This window comes from Pseudopodoces humilis, chromosome 11 (genome assembly GCF_049639895.1).
Source record: "Pseudopodoces humilis isolate 2021_Gansu_Grassland_sample_001 chromosome 11, ASM4963989v1, whole genome shotgun sequence".
Lineage (NCBI taxonomy): Eukaryota > Metazoa > Chordata > Aves > Passeriformes > Paridae > Pseudopodoces > Pseudopodoces humilis.
The window spans coordinates 17,136,390-17,151,809 of NC_142210.1; the positions used below are offsets into that span (position 1 = coordinate 17,136,390).

General features: G+C 43.5%; 1 protein-coding gene across 2 annotated transcripts in view; it reads left to right on the plus strand.

The window, feature by feature from the left end:
* The first annotated feature begins 650 nt into the window (after positions 1-650).
* The window catches only part of MCF2L2 (MCF.2 cell line derived transforming sequence-like 2), a 155,867-nt gene continuing 141,097 nt past the window's right edge, over positions 651-15,420 (plus strand). For both annotated transcript variants that reach the window (XM_088061066.1, XM_088061067.1), the window contains exon 1: positions 651-1,097. In XM_088061066.1, coding sequence (XP_087917192.1) covers positions 995-1,097 — 103 coding nt within the window. In that variant the 5' untranslated portion in view covers positions 651-994. The remainder of the gene's footprint in view (positions 1,098-15,420) is intronic.

A 15,420-nucleotide genomic window follows, 5' to 3' on the forward strand; every position in this document is an offset into this window, starting at 1 on the left:
CCTGTTCTCGGATAGCAGCTGGGATCTGTAGCCAGCAGGGTTGAAGAAGCTTTCCCGTTGTTCGGCAGCCTGTCGCCCCATGGCAGCCACGCGTCCAGGCGAGGCTCAGCTGTGTCGCAGGCACCCAGGGACAGCTGCTCCCTGCCCTGGCCACTGAAGGTGGCACGCTGAGCTCCGTGGCCACGATGGCTGGTGAGCCTTGCCCAGCACCCACGGCTGATTAATTCACCCTGCTTGTACACGTGCAGCTGGAGAGGGTGCTGTGGGCTCAGGCAGGATCCCGGGGATCCTGTCCGTACAGGTGGAGCAACAAAGCCTCTGGCCACAAGACATGGAAAACGCCCAGTGCCCCCCTCCCTCCCCCTCCATGGAAGCGATGCCCCGCAGGCAGGGGCTTCTAAGAGGGGGTGGGAGGAGGGTCTCTGGGGACATTGCGGGGTTTCACTCAACGACAACCTGCAGGGTACTCGGGCCCCAGGGGCCGATGGGGAGCATCAGAGGCAGTGAGCGTGCTGTTCTCCACTCCCAGGAACGCTGGTGAAGGGAGCGTCTCACAGCAGCTGTTGTTAGAGCTCTCCTGCCAGCTCCACTCCTCCCGATGCCATTCCTACCTCCAGGATTTTTCCCTGACTCGCAGCATCACCATCCAAAAGTCTCCCTGGAGGAAGGTATCTGCTCGCTGGTTTGTCTCTTTATCCCTTGCCTCATCCGCGGGAGAAGGGAGGAAAAAAGCCATAAGCAATCAACTCGTCTGCTTTCCCCCCCTTTTATATTTCCCCCCCTCCTGCTCCCTTCCTTCCGTCAAGGGGGGTAAAATCCCCGTCTGGAAGGAGCTTTTCAAGGTCCACGCATGGATGGCAGCAAATTGGAAGAGGTGAGCAGCCAAGAGAAGATGTGAGAGCTGGAAGGGCCGTGCTGTGGGAGTGGTCCTTGCTTTGTGTGCAAGTGAGGCAGTGAGTGTGCAGCCTCCCACTCTGGGTGCATCTTTTTTTGGATGCTGTGTAGTTCCCTGTGTGAAATGCTTTTTTGGCTAAAAGAAGAAGAGATGTCACATCAGGAGCTCACCCAGCGACTGACTACGGTTATCACCCATGTGGGTAAGGCATCTTTATTTTTCTTACTACATTTGTGTGGATTCGGGGGCCCTGTTCCCCCAGGAGGTGCTGCTGCCTTTGTGTGACAATATCACACCTGTGCGTGAAAGAGGAGCCATCAGCAGACTGCGAATTCCTGGCTTTGGGCAATTACACAGCCTTTTATTGATGGTTTGTTTTCCAGGCATGTTTTCTCTGAAAAGCAGGAATAGTAAGAGCTTCGTGTCCTACCTGTGAAGTGATCTGTGTAAAATACACGAGCACTGTTTTTGCAGGGAGGTGGTGGAGAAAAGGGGGTGTGGGAGGATGCTGGAGCAACGGCAGCGCTAATGTGCTGTGCATTTGCTCGTGATATTAGAATAGCAGCTCACTCTCGGAGAATCTTTTCATGGCCTTTGCTGTTTCAGAATTTCTGGAAGATGCTAGGACAGAAACAGGATCTCAAAAGATTTTCTCTCTGTCAGGCTTTATTTTACTGTTTCTAACATTCAAATGCCAATGAATACAGGTGAGGCCCTATGCTTTGCACTGGCATCCTTATGCCTCTGAGCTGGATACCCACCTGCTGGCACTGGGGACTGCATGACCAGGAACTGAGGAACCTGAAACTAGCAAGACAGTAGGAGATGCTGGTGATTAAATGATCAGCTGAGAAAAGCTTTTGTGACCCTTTTTTCTTACCTACAGTTGAGTTAAAGCAGATTGCAGCTGTGTTGCATCACATAAAGAGAACGTTTGTAGCTGAATTGCATAGGAGCAAATTTTATAATTGTCAGTGTTTGCAATGGATTGTGTGCTGTGAATGCAAAGATGTTGTACAGGTTCCTGAAATGCCTTTTTCACTGGCTTTGTTCAATCTGTATATGAAACAGAATGTGACCAGAATTTGGCTTTTAGAGAATATATAAATAAGGTTTTAGACCAACATTATTATTTGGTTTGATATTAGCTATGGCAGCTGAACTAAGTTTAATAGAGCACATGCAATCAGTATCTTGCCTAAAGAAATAGCGCAAAAGCAGATTCAAAGTCAATGAAATATTTAAGACCAGGCCCCATCTCTCCAAAATCTTTTCCAGGATAACCTCAGCAGGAGCTTGGGGTGGGAGAGAGTATGATTGCCAGGAGAGCTTGCAGCAGCAGGCTCTTTGACCCAGTAATGCCAACATGAATTGCTTTGCAATTGTGCAAATTCAGATTGACATGAAGTCACACGAATTCACATTTTTTTAATGAAGATCTGAAATTCAATATGAAACATTTTTTTTATTTTTTTAAAGAGTATTTCAGGAGAGCCAAAAATATTTTTATATATTCTGGTTTTCCTGTTAAACTCAATGCAGGTCCCCATCATCCATATTGAGGTATGATACTCTCTTGATATCAGATGGGATTTGTTTGAGGTAACATAGCATTGTTACCTACTATGTAATATACTATTGTCTAATAGGAAGTCATAGAAATGTTGATGAACCTTTCCCCTGTTCTCTGCTACATTCAAGAGAGGTTTCTGGGTCATGAGGCTGATGTTAGAGTCATTGGTTTCTTGGAGGTCAACCAGCAGGCCAGTCCTTGGGAGAGGAGAGAAGGTCACAGATCTTGGTGTTTTTTTCCATTCCACACTGAGGCAAGAGCCTAACTGATCAGCTTCCATCAAGGAAGCATAATCCTACCATTTCCCCAGCCATTTGAAACCTACAAACCAGACCCTACTTGTGGAGTCTGCCTGCCTTTTTTTGTAGGCGAAGGTAATTTTTTATTGAATTATGTAAGTGGCAAAAATAGTTGTGCAAAAATGGAAGAAAGAAACATTAAAACATTTGCTATTGGCTGAAGGAAGAACATTTCTTGCAAACCCATGATGATGATGATGCACCATGTTTATGAATCACACATTACAACATGGCTGCCTTAGCTGAATCAGCAGTAGCTTATTGGAAGAAAAATTCCTGGGAAGCTGCAGGGGTCTCTTGTATGTTCATTGGGAACCTTTATAGCTCAAAAAAGTGAAAGAGCTCTCACCCTTAGGAAACTGAGGGAATCCCTGGCCATTTATTGTGTTCACTGTTTTTACAACTCTCACCCTCATATTGCCACTTGGACTGGTGGGATTCAAACTCTCTAGAACATAGCCACCTCTTGGATGGGAGCACAGCTCCCAGCTCACCCAAGAGCAGGAGGGAATAAAGTTATTCACAAAATTTGCAAAATGCCAAAGAACCTTATGGGAACGTTAAAAAGAAAGAACTTTACATTTTCAATAAAACCTTTATGGAATCATTTTGGTCTCTGTGAAGTAATGACACACCATTTTATTTTTAATGTGTCAATAAGAGTATCACAAAGTTAATTGCCTGGGGCTCAACTTATCTGTCCAGGGCAAAAGCTTTCATCCCTCATTAGCTGACTCGTGTTACAGTTCTTGTGCTAGCAAAAAAAGCTTCTTATCCTGCTATAGACTTCATACATACAGTACCTGCCTCACCTGGATCAAAATCAAAGCTTTGAAGGTATTTTCCTGTTCCACAGTAGCTTTCTTAGCTTGGTACTTTTCTATTAGCAGCCTTCATGGTAGCACATCTTCAAACAGTGTAAAACAACAGAGGACCAAATTAGAACTCTTAAATAGCCCTGTTCTCCCTCAGCCTCCCTGGGATTATTCCTGACTGTCCTTGTGTGGCTGAGGTAATGGGGCCACCACAGGTGCCTAGGACAGGAGTAGTTTGTGAATGTTAGCAGGCTTTCTGCTTACTATCTGGGATTTAGCAGCAACACTACCCAATCTTGTTACCAAAACTGCGTCAAGTGTCTTTTTTAAATTTACCCTACTTTCATTGAACTTGTTTGTTGGGAGGTGTTGGGGAAACACTCATCAATTTTGGAAAAAGCCTGTCCTTTGGGTAGGTGGACAAGTGGCAGCTCTTCTGTGTTGGGGAGGGAAGAGCTTTGCAGTGCGCCATGCCTGGTGCTGACGGCAGGATTATTTGCCTGTGGGAGCACGTACAGCTCTTGCAGCCTGCAAAGCCCCCAGGAATATGCTTTTGTGCTCTCACCACCCACCCACACTTGGCAGTTGGCCCCCAGAAGTCTGATGCCAGCTTTGCTATGTGTGGGCAACATTCTGGGCACAGTGGCGCACACAAGCACCTCCACCCAGTGCCCCACTTTCCGCAGATTTTTTTCTTAAAATGATTTTGTTATAGGATGGAGCTGCCAGAACCAATGTGAGCTGTCTCAAAAGGCCAGCAGCTTGGCTCCTCTCTTGCCAATAAAGAATTCCACAGCATACGGGAGTTGGGGTTTAGTTAGAGGCTCCCCACAGTTCTCAATGAAGTTGTAAGAGCTCCTCCCTTTCAAGTGTTAACTGGGCCCAGATGAGCTGACTGTCAGTGTCCCTGGTACGAGAGGCACTGATTGGAATTTGCAGAAAGCACTATATTGCACAAATGTTACATACAAGAAATCACCCCATATGTTCATGTCATCTTTCATCTGCTTTTACACACTCATATTTCCCCAGTCTCTCATTTTATGGAAAAGAAACAAAAAACCCAAAAAGGAATTTAAGCAACTTGATGGAAATCAAAAGGAAAGTCAGTGACTAAACTTAGTTTAGGACTGACATCTCTGGACTTAAAATTCCTATCTGTTAACTATGGTATGTGAGTTCCTATCACTTTTTGCTTAACCACTAGAGTTGGGGAGCATTGTAAAATACCTGTGTTTGTGAAGAAAAGCTGTGTTATAATTTGGGACAGGAAGTAAAGGATGATACTGCATCTACCTGACTGTGTGAGAGGAATTTAGGTCAACAGAATGGAATAACCCGAGTTGGCACCTGTCCGAGGCCAGTGGCTAAGCATCACAAGTCACAGAATCTGCTTTATGCTACAAAGCCACAAATAATCTAATATGTCACAGCTGGACAGACAATTGCAATGTTTCTGATATATAGCTATGGACATCAAGGACAAAAAAAAGGTATATTTTAAGAGATTAACTTTTGAGGTACCATATCAAATAGGCCCTTTGCTACTCCTGTGCAAAGGCTTAAATCAAATCAAATTCCTTTGCAACATAAAATTCTTGCCTTTGTTTTAGAGCATTCATGCATTTCAGGAACTCTTTTTGAACCATGGATTCTGTGTCTCTGTCCTACTTAGGGATTTCTGGTGCACAATAAAGGGAAGCTGGTCTTTCCATTGACCACAGCACACCAGATTTCCTCACCAAAACTAATATACAGGCATGGGAGGGGCATCTATCACTGCATTCCCAATGAAATATGACAATAGAAAACTGCAGAAATGGGTTTGCTAAATTTACTTGGGATCTCATGCTTATGAGAAATGGTTGGTTGAAGTTTCCCCATTAACCTACTTCTATAAAAAAATTGGGCTTTGATCATGTTGTCTGTATCTCTGTACCCCAGTAAAGCTTTTGAACTGTTGGCCAATTTTCACCAAACTTGGTGAAGTGGCAAAGGTCAAAAATACTGGATTCATGCCAAGTATAAAAATAGTATCTGAAGAGAAAAATGAAAATAGTGAAGACAAGGGAAATAAGCTCATTCTATTAGACCTCAGAGATTCCATGTGGGAGGGTGGAATGTGGGAAAGGAGAGATAACAGCAATTTCTTTTTTAGTTTCACAGCTTAAAAAAAGCTACTTGTTTACTTTTTTGTTCCTAGATGGTGGTTATTAATTTTACCCCATTCTATATGGCCTATTCTGTGCAGCTGTTTCACTGAAAACAGTTTAGTAAGGAACTATTTAAAAGTGTTTTGCTAATGCTGAGACTTTTGTATCTATAAAAAGTGGAAACTAAGCTCTCACAGAAATCCATGAAAAATCTGCAGATGTGCCTGGTGCACTTTCCAAGATGTAGAATATTGCAAGTACCACAGACTTGCTTAAAGCCCACATTCTAACCTGGTTTGCAGAGACGTTATCAGAAATAAAGACTATAAGAAACTGCTGTGAGTTGGGACCCAGAGCACTAGTTTGTCTCAAGACAAAATATTTATGATTTGGCCTCATGTTCAGGTAGACAGAGGTGACTAAAGAGCTTCCCAGAAACAGTAGCATGCATTAAGGCTGCTTCAGTTTCAGGAGAGAACAGCTCAGAGATCCTCCTCTTCTACATTCCATCTTTTACTTTAGGCGAATACTTTTTCATATGGGATGTGATCCTGGCATCCTTGACAGAATTTAAGAGAAACCTTGCAATATCCAGGTGTGATACTATTAATAATTTCTTTTAGAGCATCATGCACTAAGCAGAGCCATGCACAGCCTCACAGAATTGAAAGGCTGCTTACAGTCCTATTTTCTAATTTATTGATAGCTTCCCCAAAACTGGCTGTTACACCATGAACTTTCACTCTCATGCCAGTAAAAGACCAGGACATTGGGGAGAAAAGGGAATAGGAGTAGCTATCCACCATCTGCTTGCTGCAAGGTTTTCACACTTTCTACTTAAGCATGTTGTGATAGCAACTGTCGGAGACAGGGAACTAGGCTGGATGGAACTGAGGTGTGATCCAATCTGTCAGTCTCTAAGTCACTCTCTCTTTCAAAAGCCTCTGTGTTGCTGCTGTTAAATGTAATGCCACAGCAGTCTCCCTCTGTCGTTTATTTTCTAATCTACCTCAGTAATGACTTGTAAGTGTTTGTCTGTTGGCATGGAGGAGTGTTTAACATGCAAGGAAATTAGTAAAGTCAGGTGGCAGGATCCAAGTTTAGCTGTTAGTAGTGCCTCTGGTCCCTTCCACAGCTGTGCTTGCCAGACAATGGGTTCTGTACATCCCTAGAAGCTCTACTGGCTTCTGCAGTTCATTTTTTAGTGCCTGGAAAATAGTTGGGACTCAAATGAGTTATTCCAGGATACATGCTTCAGCTGAAAGAAAGTCTGTCTGCTGTTTGGGTCAGCTCTTCTCATGACTTTCCTGATGCCTTCTATGTTTCAGGCCTGTATTTCAGACAGTGTTAGCCCTCTACTGGCGGTTTTAGTGGAGCAGAAAGCAGAAACCTCTGACTTCCAGAGCAGGCTCTTGTTAACGCTATATGGTAGTCTTTTGTTGGGTCCTGGGGGATTTGGGGTTTTTTTGGCCATTTTCTTTTTCTAGGGGTAGGGAGAGGGCTGGCTATAAAATAATTTTTTTTTAAAAAAGAATGAGGTAGCTTAGGTCAAAAGCAGGGGAGAATGACAGCAGCATTCAGTGTGCTGGTCAGACTGTGGTGATTCCCAGTCTGCACTTAAACACTCCAGGGCAAGCCCTGGGTTACCTGGAAGGAGAAAGTGGGAGGAATCTCCAGGGTGAAGCAAATGCAGGAGGTTTCCTCCCGTGTGAGGTCTCTGAATCAGGCACGATGAGAGATGCTGGTGCTGGCAGAAGCCATTGCTTTCTAACAGGGCAGGCAGTAGTGACCATTCTGCATTGCTAAGGCCCAAGCTTAAAAAGCAAATAATACCAAAAGGAGGCAGAGAGGAGCCCCTGCCTGTTCCCATCTCTGTGGCAGAGGGGAACTCAGATGGCCTCACTGGAAATTAAACTAAGCTGACATCTATCACATTGTTTGGCAGCTTGTTAAATACAAGGGCCTTTTTCCACCTCCTGCCTCATCTTTTATTTAATTCCTTTTTCTCGCCTTCCATATGGTGCCTGAATTCAAGAGTTCCCCTGAGAGGACATTTCCCTGAGGGAAACAGGATCAGGATTTGGGAAGGTACTTCCAGCACCAGGTTATCTCAGTGAGTAGAAAATAAGCTAATCAATTCCATTGCTGTCCCTCTTTTCCCCCTTCTGTACCACTTTTGAGGCCTCTTTTAGTCCCAAGGCTGGACTTAGTGTTTGATCTAGGATGAACTTCTCTGAAGGGGGCCCAGATGACTGCTAAAATCATTTTGCCATCACAGTGTCTGGTACATGACACTAGTCCTGTCTGTGCATTTTCTCCTGTTCTTCAAAGCTGGGCTTGTGTTCAAGTGTTTGGGGGAAGAGAAACCATACATCTTTCATGTTAATGCTGTGCTTTAGCCTGCAGTCCAGGCTTCTTGTAGCTCCCTTTAGAGTTCAGCACAGTAACATCTGGGTTGTCCCAGGTAGTCAGTGGGTCAATGACTGGGAGTAATCTAAGTTCTCTGCAATACTGCCTGATCCTGCTTACATGAGAAAATGTTGGAGAATGATGTGAAAGAGATAACATGGCACATGGATCATTGCTAATCAGTGACTCACACTAACCAGTGCAGCAGATGCTGCCAGAACTAAAACCAAGGAACAGAAGGGAGACAGGGTGAAGAAACAGCCAGCTCTTAAATGCATAGAGGGAAAATTATCAGTTGTAAATACCTAAGTGATCTGTAAGTCATGGTGTGGAAGGAAGTACTGCTTAGGGAGCAGGAACACTGTAAAAAGCTCTTGAGTTTAGTGGAGCAAAGGACAGCAGACTCCACTTTGGCATGGGGACAGATGTGTAGGGGACAACTGGGTTGAGATCACAGGATCTTCAAGTTCCACTGTCGTGTAAGCACAACACAGATAGCATCTTTGAGTCCAAAAGCATAACTGCCTGTGAGGAATGATTGAGCTCATGTACTGGAGAAGGGCCATGCCCAGCATGTGAAATCAGGCTGGTAAAATTTGAAGCAACAGCATTCATTAAAGGGTGAAATACATTACATTTATATGTACCTACTTCTTGTCTTTTGCAGTGCAGCATTGCAGTAGGTTGGTGCCTTTTCAGCAGAGGCCTGCAAATAATTTTGCATTAATGAATTATTCTGAATATAATTATGCATTCATCCTGTTTTCTATTAGAATATTTCCTGCAGTGTAGTACGGAATGAATTCCTTAACTGAGACAGACAATCAAAAATTTCCGTGGACCCTAGGATTTAGTTTACGAAGCTGCTGTGTTCTGTCTCCATCTTTTCTAGCCATTGCAGGGACCTAACATTACAGTACAATATCCCCCAAAAAATGGCCAGAGGAAAGACAGACTACCAGGATCAATAATCCATGCTGTCATTAAATGATTATCTATTTTGTTTGCCAGAACAACACACATACTCAGTCACTCTAGGACACACCCACACTCCAGCTCAAAACCAGCTTTGCACCTGCTGTTCATTGTATTTGGTGTACTTTTGAAGACATGTTGTTCCAAAATGGATGCTGTTATGACCTTTGAGTCCTGAATCTTTGGGCAGTCAGGAGATAAACAAGCACAGCCAAAGCACTGAGTGTCTATGCCTTCATGGAGACTGCTACTCATATCAGTATCATTGCTCTGCCTGTCTCAAAGGTGAATTGTGCCCACAATTTGGCTCCAGTATAAGGTACTACCATCTCATAGTAGCTCTCCTGCTCTGAGCACACAGGGACTTGCTTGGCCCTTCAAGGCAGCCAGCTCAGCCCTCTCTTATATCTGCAGAGCTTCCCTGATTCCAGAGGTACATGAATGCGACACAGATGAAGTTCTCTGGGGACTCAGTTGCAATAAGTGCAGGACTATTACAATGAATGCAAAGCTGACTCTATGGAAATTTAAACAGAGACACAAAGGTCCTTTTTGGAATGTTAGTCCAAAGTTATTTTTATTTTAAAAGTCACTGATTCCTGACCTGGATTACTCAAGCATGGGAATAAAGGTTAAATTTCTGCAGAAGCCAAAGTCCTTTGGAACATGGCAAAGAGGTGATGAGAAATGATCTGTCATCAATATTACAGCCAAGCGCCTCTGATCCAGAAAGATGCAAAGAGCTCTTTATTTCTGTGTGAATATGGGGAACTGCTGGTACTCAGCACTCCATGGAACCAGATATTTTTGTCTGAGTGCGCTCAGCTGTAGCTGACCCAGCTGTAGCCTCTGCTGCAAATAGGTATAAGAGGCAGTGCAGAGTTAGCACCTACTGTCAGCATTGTTCTGGGTTCATATGGGGATCCTGAGTTTGTCAGAGCTCAAGGAAAGCCAGGCTGAGATTCATCTGGATTCAGATTCCCCCACATCCATCAGTGCAACCTGTAATATCTGTGCTTCCAGTTACCTCCATCTGTGTCTCAAAGATCTTGGATGGAAACCAACAGCTCTTATCTTGATACTGTTTATGCACCCACCCATATCACCTAATGCATGAACACCCCAATAGTACTACAGTGGGGCTGTCATAGTATCAATCCATATATTAACACCTTAAGTTACAGAATTCATATGTGGAAGGCTGGATCTGCCACTTCCACAGTGCAGTCTGTTGCCCAGGGCAACAAGATATGAGGGGCTGCAAACCATTTAGCTCTTGCTTCCTCTTCATGACCCGGAGCTGTGTGATTTCCAGGTTCCCTTGGGCAATGAATTGTCTACAGCTGGCCCCAAATAAAAGAGCAGTTATCTGCAGTTCCAAGACATAAATACAAGACAAACAATGGTGATGTACAGCATTGTGAGCTGCCTGGCAACAGTTGCTGATAGGATCTGACTCTCCTCTTACATGCCTTGAGCTCCAGAGATTTTGTAGGATTTAGTCACTTTTTATGCTGGAAAATCACTTCAGGTTCAATGTGAAGAGGTGAAGAAAATCTGAAACCAGTGAGGATGTCTTTCAGTATTTCAGGAGAGTGACTTTTGCCTTTAAATTCCAAGACCTATAAGAATTTTAGTTATGCATAGGTAGGCAATTAGCCTACAGTTACTGGCATTTCCAGTTATTATTACTGCAGTATCTCCAGTTTAATTATAACTTTCCAAGGATGTGCACATGCTGACAGAGGTATCGAGAGAAGAACTGCAGCAAACACACACAGCTCTAGTAGCAATGACAAATGGAAATTAGATTATTTGGATGTGAGAAGTTTGAATATGCTGCCTGTTAATCATACGTTACACTTTAACACTGATAGCATTTTTGTCTGGTATGGATTTCATATTCTCACCAAATTGCTGTGGCTAGAATTACTGTTAGGAGAGTTTGCTTCTCATTAGCAATCAATAATTCTTCACCTAACAAAGCATGACTATAAATGTTTCCCCCCTGTGAGTCTGAAGTTCGCTCTTATCCATTATACTGTGGTTCAGAGGTCTCTGAAGCCAAGGCTTATTTTTTAAAGGGATCAATATTGGTGTTTGCAGCATAAAAACCAAAGCTGATGACATATATAGGAGCCATACTATTGATCTTGCAATATCCAGAGAAAACGTTATTTCAAACTGAAATAGTTGTGGCCTTAGCATGACCCTGAGCTGTAAGCAAGTGCATAACCAGTCAGAGAGCTCCCAGCAATTATGTGCCAGTTTTTGGTGCAGGAAGATTCCTGGAAAAGCCTGATTAATCCTTGTTATGGTTATCAGCTTATTCTGTGAAAAGAGACTCCCTATTTTTTTTAGGGAGAGATTCTAACCTATTTTCACCATTTCCTCTGTCTCAGATATTTGTACTGTTATCTGGCTCTAGTATCTCTTCCCCTTCCACACTGACAAAACCAGGAGAGGTTGCACAGCTGGCTTTGAAGTCACAGTTCAGTTTGAGGTAAACTTTTTAGAAATTTTTGTTGATAGCTCATAAAAATCCATCTTCCTGGTTTTGTTTTCAGCTAGGGGAGAATGCAGTTTCAGCAATGTGCAATTGTCATTTTGGATCATGTTGAATTACACTCTGGCTATACAGCAGAGCCTTTTGCATCATTTTGTCTTGAATGGCATCAGAGAGCTGGCAGCAATTGCCCTGTGAATAGCAGAACTGGTTGGACAGAGGAAAGAGGAGCTTGTCAGTGATATTTTGTACCCATTCTACCCCAATATCTGCAACAGCAGCTCTGTAAAGGCCATGCACTCCCCTTCAGAGCTGAGATGTCAGCACTGTGTGAGGTTTTCCCAGTCCAGCAATAGGAAGGAGAGCTGAAACACAGTCACCCACTGAATCCTCTTTCCAGCAGGAGAGCGGAGCAGGGTTGCTGCCTGGGGAAGGGGTGTGTGTGTGTGTTGGTCTCAGGAAGAAGCTCTGCCAGAGCAGCCTCCTCCGCCGCGGGGGAAAGGGCAGCAGAGGGTACAGCAGCGCTTTGACACTGCATTTTCCACTGCCCCAGACCCTTCTCGGGTCAGCTGAAAGGCAAGATGTTACAGAGCTGGGCAGAGGAGCCTCTCTCCTTGAAGCCCCTTTTCCAAGGGATGTGATAGCACTGCCGGGTTTGGTACCCAGGAGCTGCTCTCCGTTGCTGGAGAGATCCAGGAGCTTCCAGCGCCGCCTGTTTGCGGAGGAGCCGCTGGAGGGCGCGGGATGGGGACCCACTCCCCAAGGGGGACCCGCTCCCCAAAAGGGACCCGCTCGCCAAAAGGGACCCGCTCCCGGCCCAAGGGGCTCCGCTCCCGGCCCAAGCCCCGCAGAACCGTCGCATCTCCCAGCTCCTGCGGCAACAGCATCACCATGCAATGTACCGGCAGCACTAATTTCGAGAGGACCGAGGTCACCAGAGATAAACATCGAGATGGGGGCTGAACCTTCGAAAGTGGGATACACAAGTTCTCTATTTCAGCTTTTCATCCAAACTGGGTTATACTACAGGAGGATATCACTTGACTACATGTGTGCTATTCTTGATCTTTTTAGAAACAATAGTATAAGTTTCACATAAAATCCATTTTCCTATTTAGAAGTAAACATGTCTGTTTATTTGAATCTGTAGAAAATGTAGGAAAGCCGAATCTTATAACAGCTTCTCTTTCAGCAAATGTGAGAATCTGTTGTGATTTTGATAACTTGATTAAACACCACTGAAGTTATTAAAAGTCTAAAATATCTGCCAGCAAATAAAAAACCTAGGAATATACATTACAGAAAAATAAGACAGATATTAGTATGTTCATTCTTATCCTCCAGCGAGCTGTCCTACAATACTCGAGCAAAGATGGAGACATTCAAATGATATATCAGGTCTAAATTAATATAACAAGCCTAAACTGCAGGTCAGGAACAGCAGAGAAACCAGCTGAAAACAGCATCACCCACAGCATAAAGAAAAGGGATGTGGGGACCCTCCTAAATGCAGTAGCTGAAGCATTGGGTAGAGGGTGTGTTGGTGGAAGTCTCAGGTGAGAATTCTCCGGGAGTTCAGGCTGATTGATGTACTCAGTGTACACTGACTCCATGCTGCTGCAAAATGCAAAATATTTTCTCAATAGAGCTCACATGCTCTAAATTACCTGGCATGCCCACTGCCAGTGCTGATTATGGGATCAGTCACTGAGCCTGGTCTTAAAACTCCTTTTTAGTGTTTTCATTTTACCCAATTAGTTCGTTCTTAGCAGTTTCAGTTCAGCAGCCTTCACTATGAGACCTGCTGACCCTGAATGTGTGCGTAGTAGTAATTAGACTAACAACAGATAATGCTGCAAAATCTTAATGAGCAGAACTTTATTTTAAGTTCAGTGTTGGAAAGATGAAGATATCTACAAAATCTACATAAAATATTAAAAAAATATGAAAAATATAAAATAACATTGAGAAATACTCTATGTGCCTTGCTTAAGGCTACAACCAAGAAAGAGATATTTCTTAGTATGTTAATAGATAATTCTTTCCTTTCTAGCTTTACTACAGTAATTGCAATTGATCTTAGACAAAATGTATGAATACCTTGGGATTTAGTTCCCAGCTGAAGAATTTTTTCCTTATGCTTTATTATTTGTATTGAGATTTTAAAGTTCTCTGGTGAATTTTTACAATGCTTCTGATACAGTTAAAAATATTGCATTTTTTTGTTTGTTTTACAATTGATTGCTATTCTTGAAGTAAGTATATTTAAACAAGAGACAAGAAAATATTGTGTAGAATTATTTGCATTTATGCTACAAAGGAGCAGCAAGGAAGTGGTTAAAGAGAGGGTAAAACTATTGTTAAACCAATTCAAAGGGCTCTCAGGCCAGCGGGAGATGTGTGAATATATGCCTTTGGCACACTCCTCCCCATTTTGTGGGGCAAAACTCTAGGTGAAATTATTCCTTCCCCCACAAGCTTTCTTCAAAGAGTTCTCAGATGCATACTCAAATATATCTAAGCAAAAATATTCTTCTTAAAATGTATCCTTTTATTGGCAATTAGAAAGGAAATAGTCTATTTCATGGGATTAACAATTTCTCTGTGGTGCCAGAGTGCTCAGCTGAGAATCACTGGAGAAGTACAAAGCATTATTTAATGCTCCATGCCATGAAGTGAACTTATGCCTACTGGGACTAAGGTCCATAAACGGATGTGGGATTTAGATACATTTTATTGAGTTAATCTTTGCTGCTCAGCAGAAAACATTTGTAATGGGGTTTCCTGACAGACTAAAGGGTAATTTTTTATCTCATCAGAACATTGCACCACTCAGCTTTAGGCAATTTATGTCCATGGTGCTGTTGAAATCAAAGCACTGTCCTTATTTCCTGTGGGCTGGAGGTGTAACCTTGTGCAGAAAGTGCTCAGCACCTCCCAGCACGTGAATGCTGCATGTGGGACCCTTGGAGTTGACAGGGAAGGTCTTTGTGCCTTAGTGTAATGTTGCAGAAAAAACCTTGTGCTGCTTCGTGTAGGAAAAGTTCAGTCAGGTGCAGCTCTATACTCTTTCTGCACCTGAAGCTGACTTACAGATGTCTTTTTTTACTGTGTGGGCATATTTTCCTGTTAATATAGATCCATGAATAATTTTAGTCTTGGTATGAAAGGAAATGAAGCTTTCATGCTCATGCTTTTTCTATCCCAGCTGGCCCTTTTCCATATAATTTTAGCAGCTCTTGCCTGGTTTTGACAAAGGATTGAAACTCTTGGCTTCCTGTAAATTTATCCTATTTATATATTTGAGATTGGGTATGGTGACAAAACCCGGTAATTGTGCTGGCTGAGAAGGAGAGGGAGAGTGTGGGGTTGTGGTTGTTTGTGGTAATGTCTTGCCTTGCCATGCCTGGTGTGTGATGCAGTGCTGCAGATGGGGAGAGGTGAAGGAAATGCACACATGGTGCACACCAGTGCATATGCTAGCAGGTTAACCATACCTTTATTTTCCTGCTTCGCACCAGGTTTTGGTGTGACTTGGGAAATCACCCCATAGTTTGTGTCTTTCTAGAGCCTTTAATCTGCTACAGCTAGTGGCTTAGAGACAAAGCTGGGGTGGGTAAACTGGGGTGGGAATGTTACAGGCTGTGGGTTGGACATGAGGAAGGAACAGCTCTGCAGGATAATGCACTGAGCAGGACAAATTCCTATTACCTGGATATACGTGTCTGCAAGCATACAGCTGCCCTGTATGCTTGCACTTGTGGATGCACACAAAGGAGAGTGTTCCATCCTCTC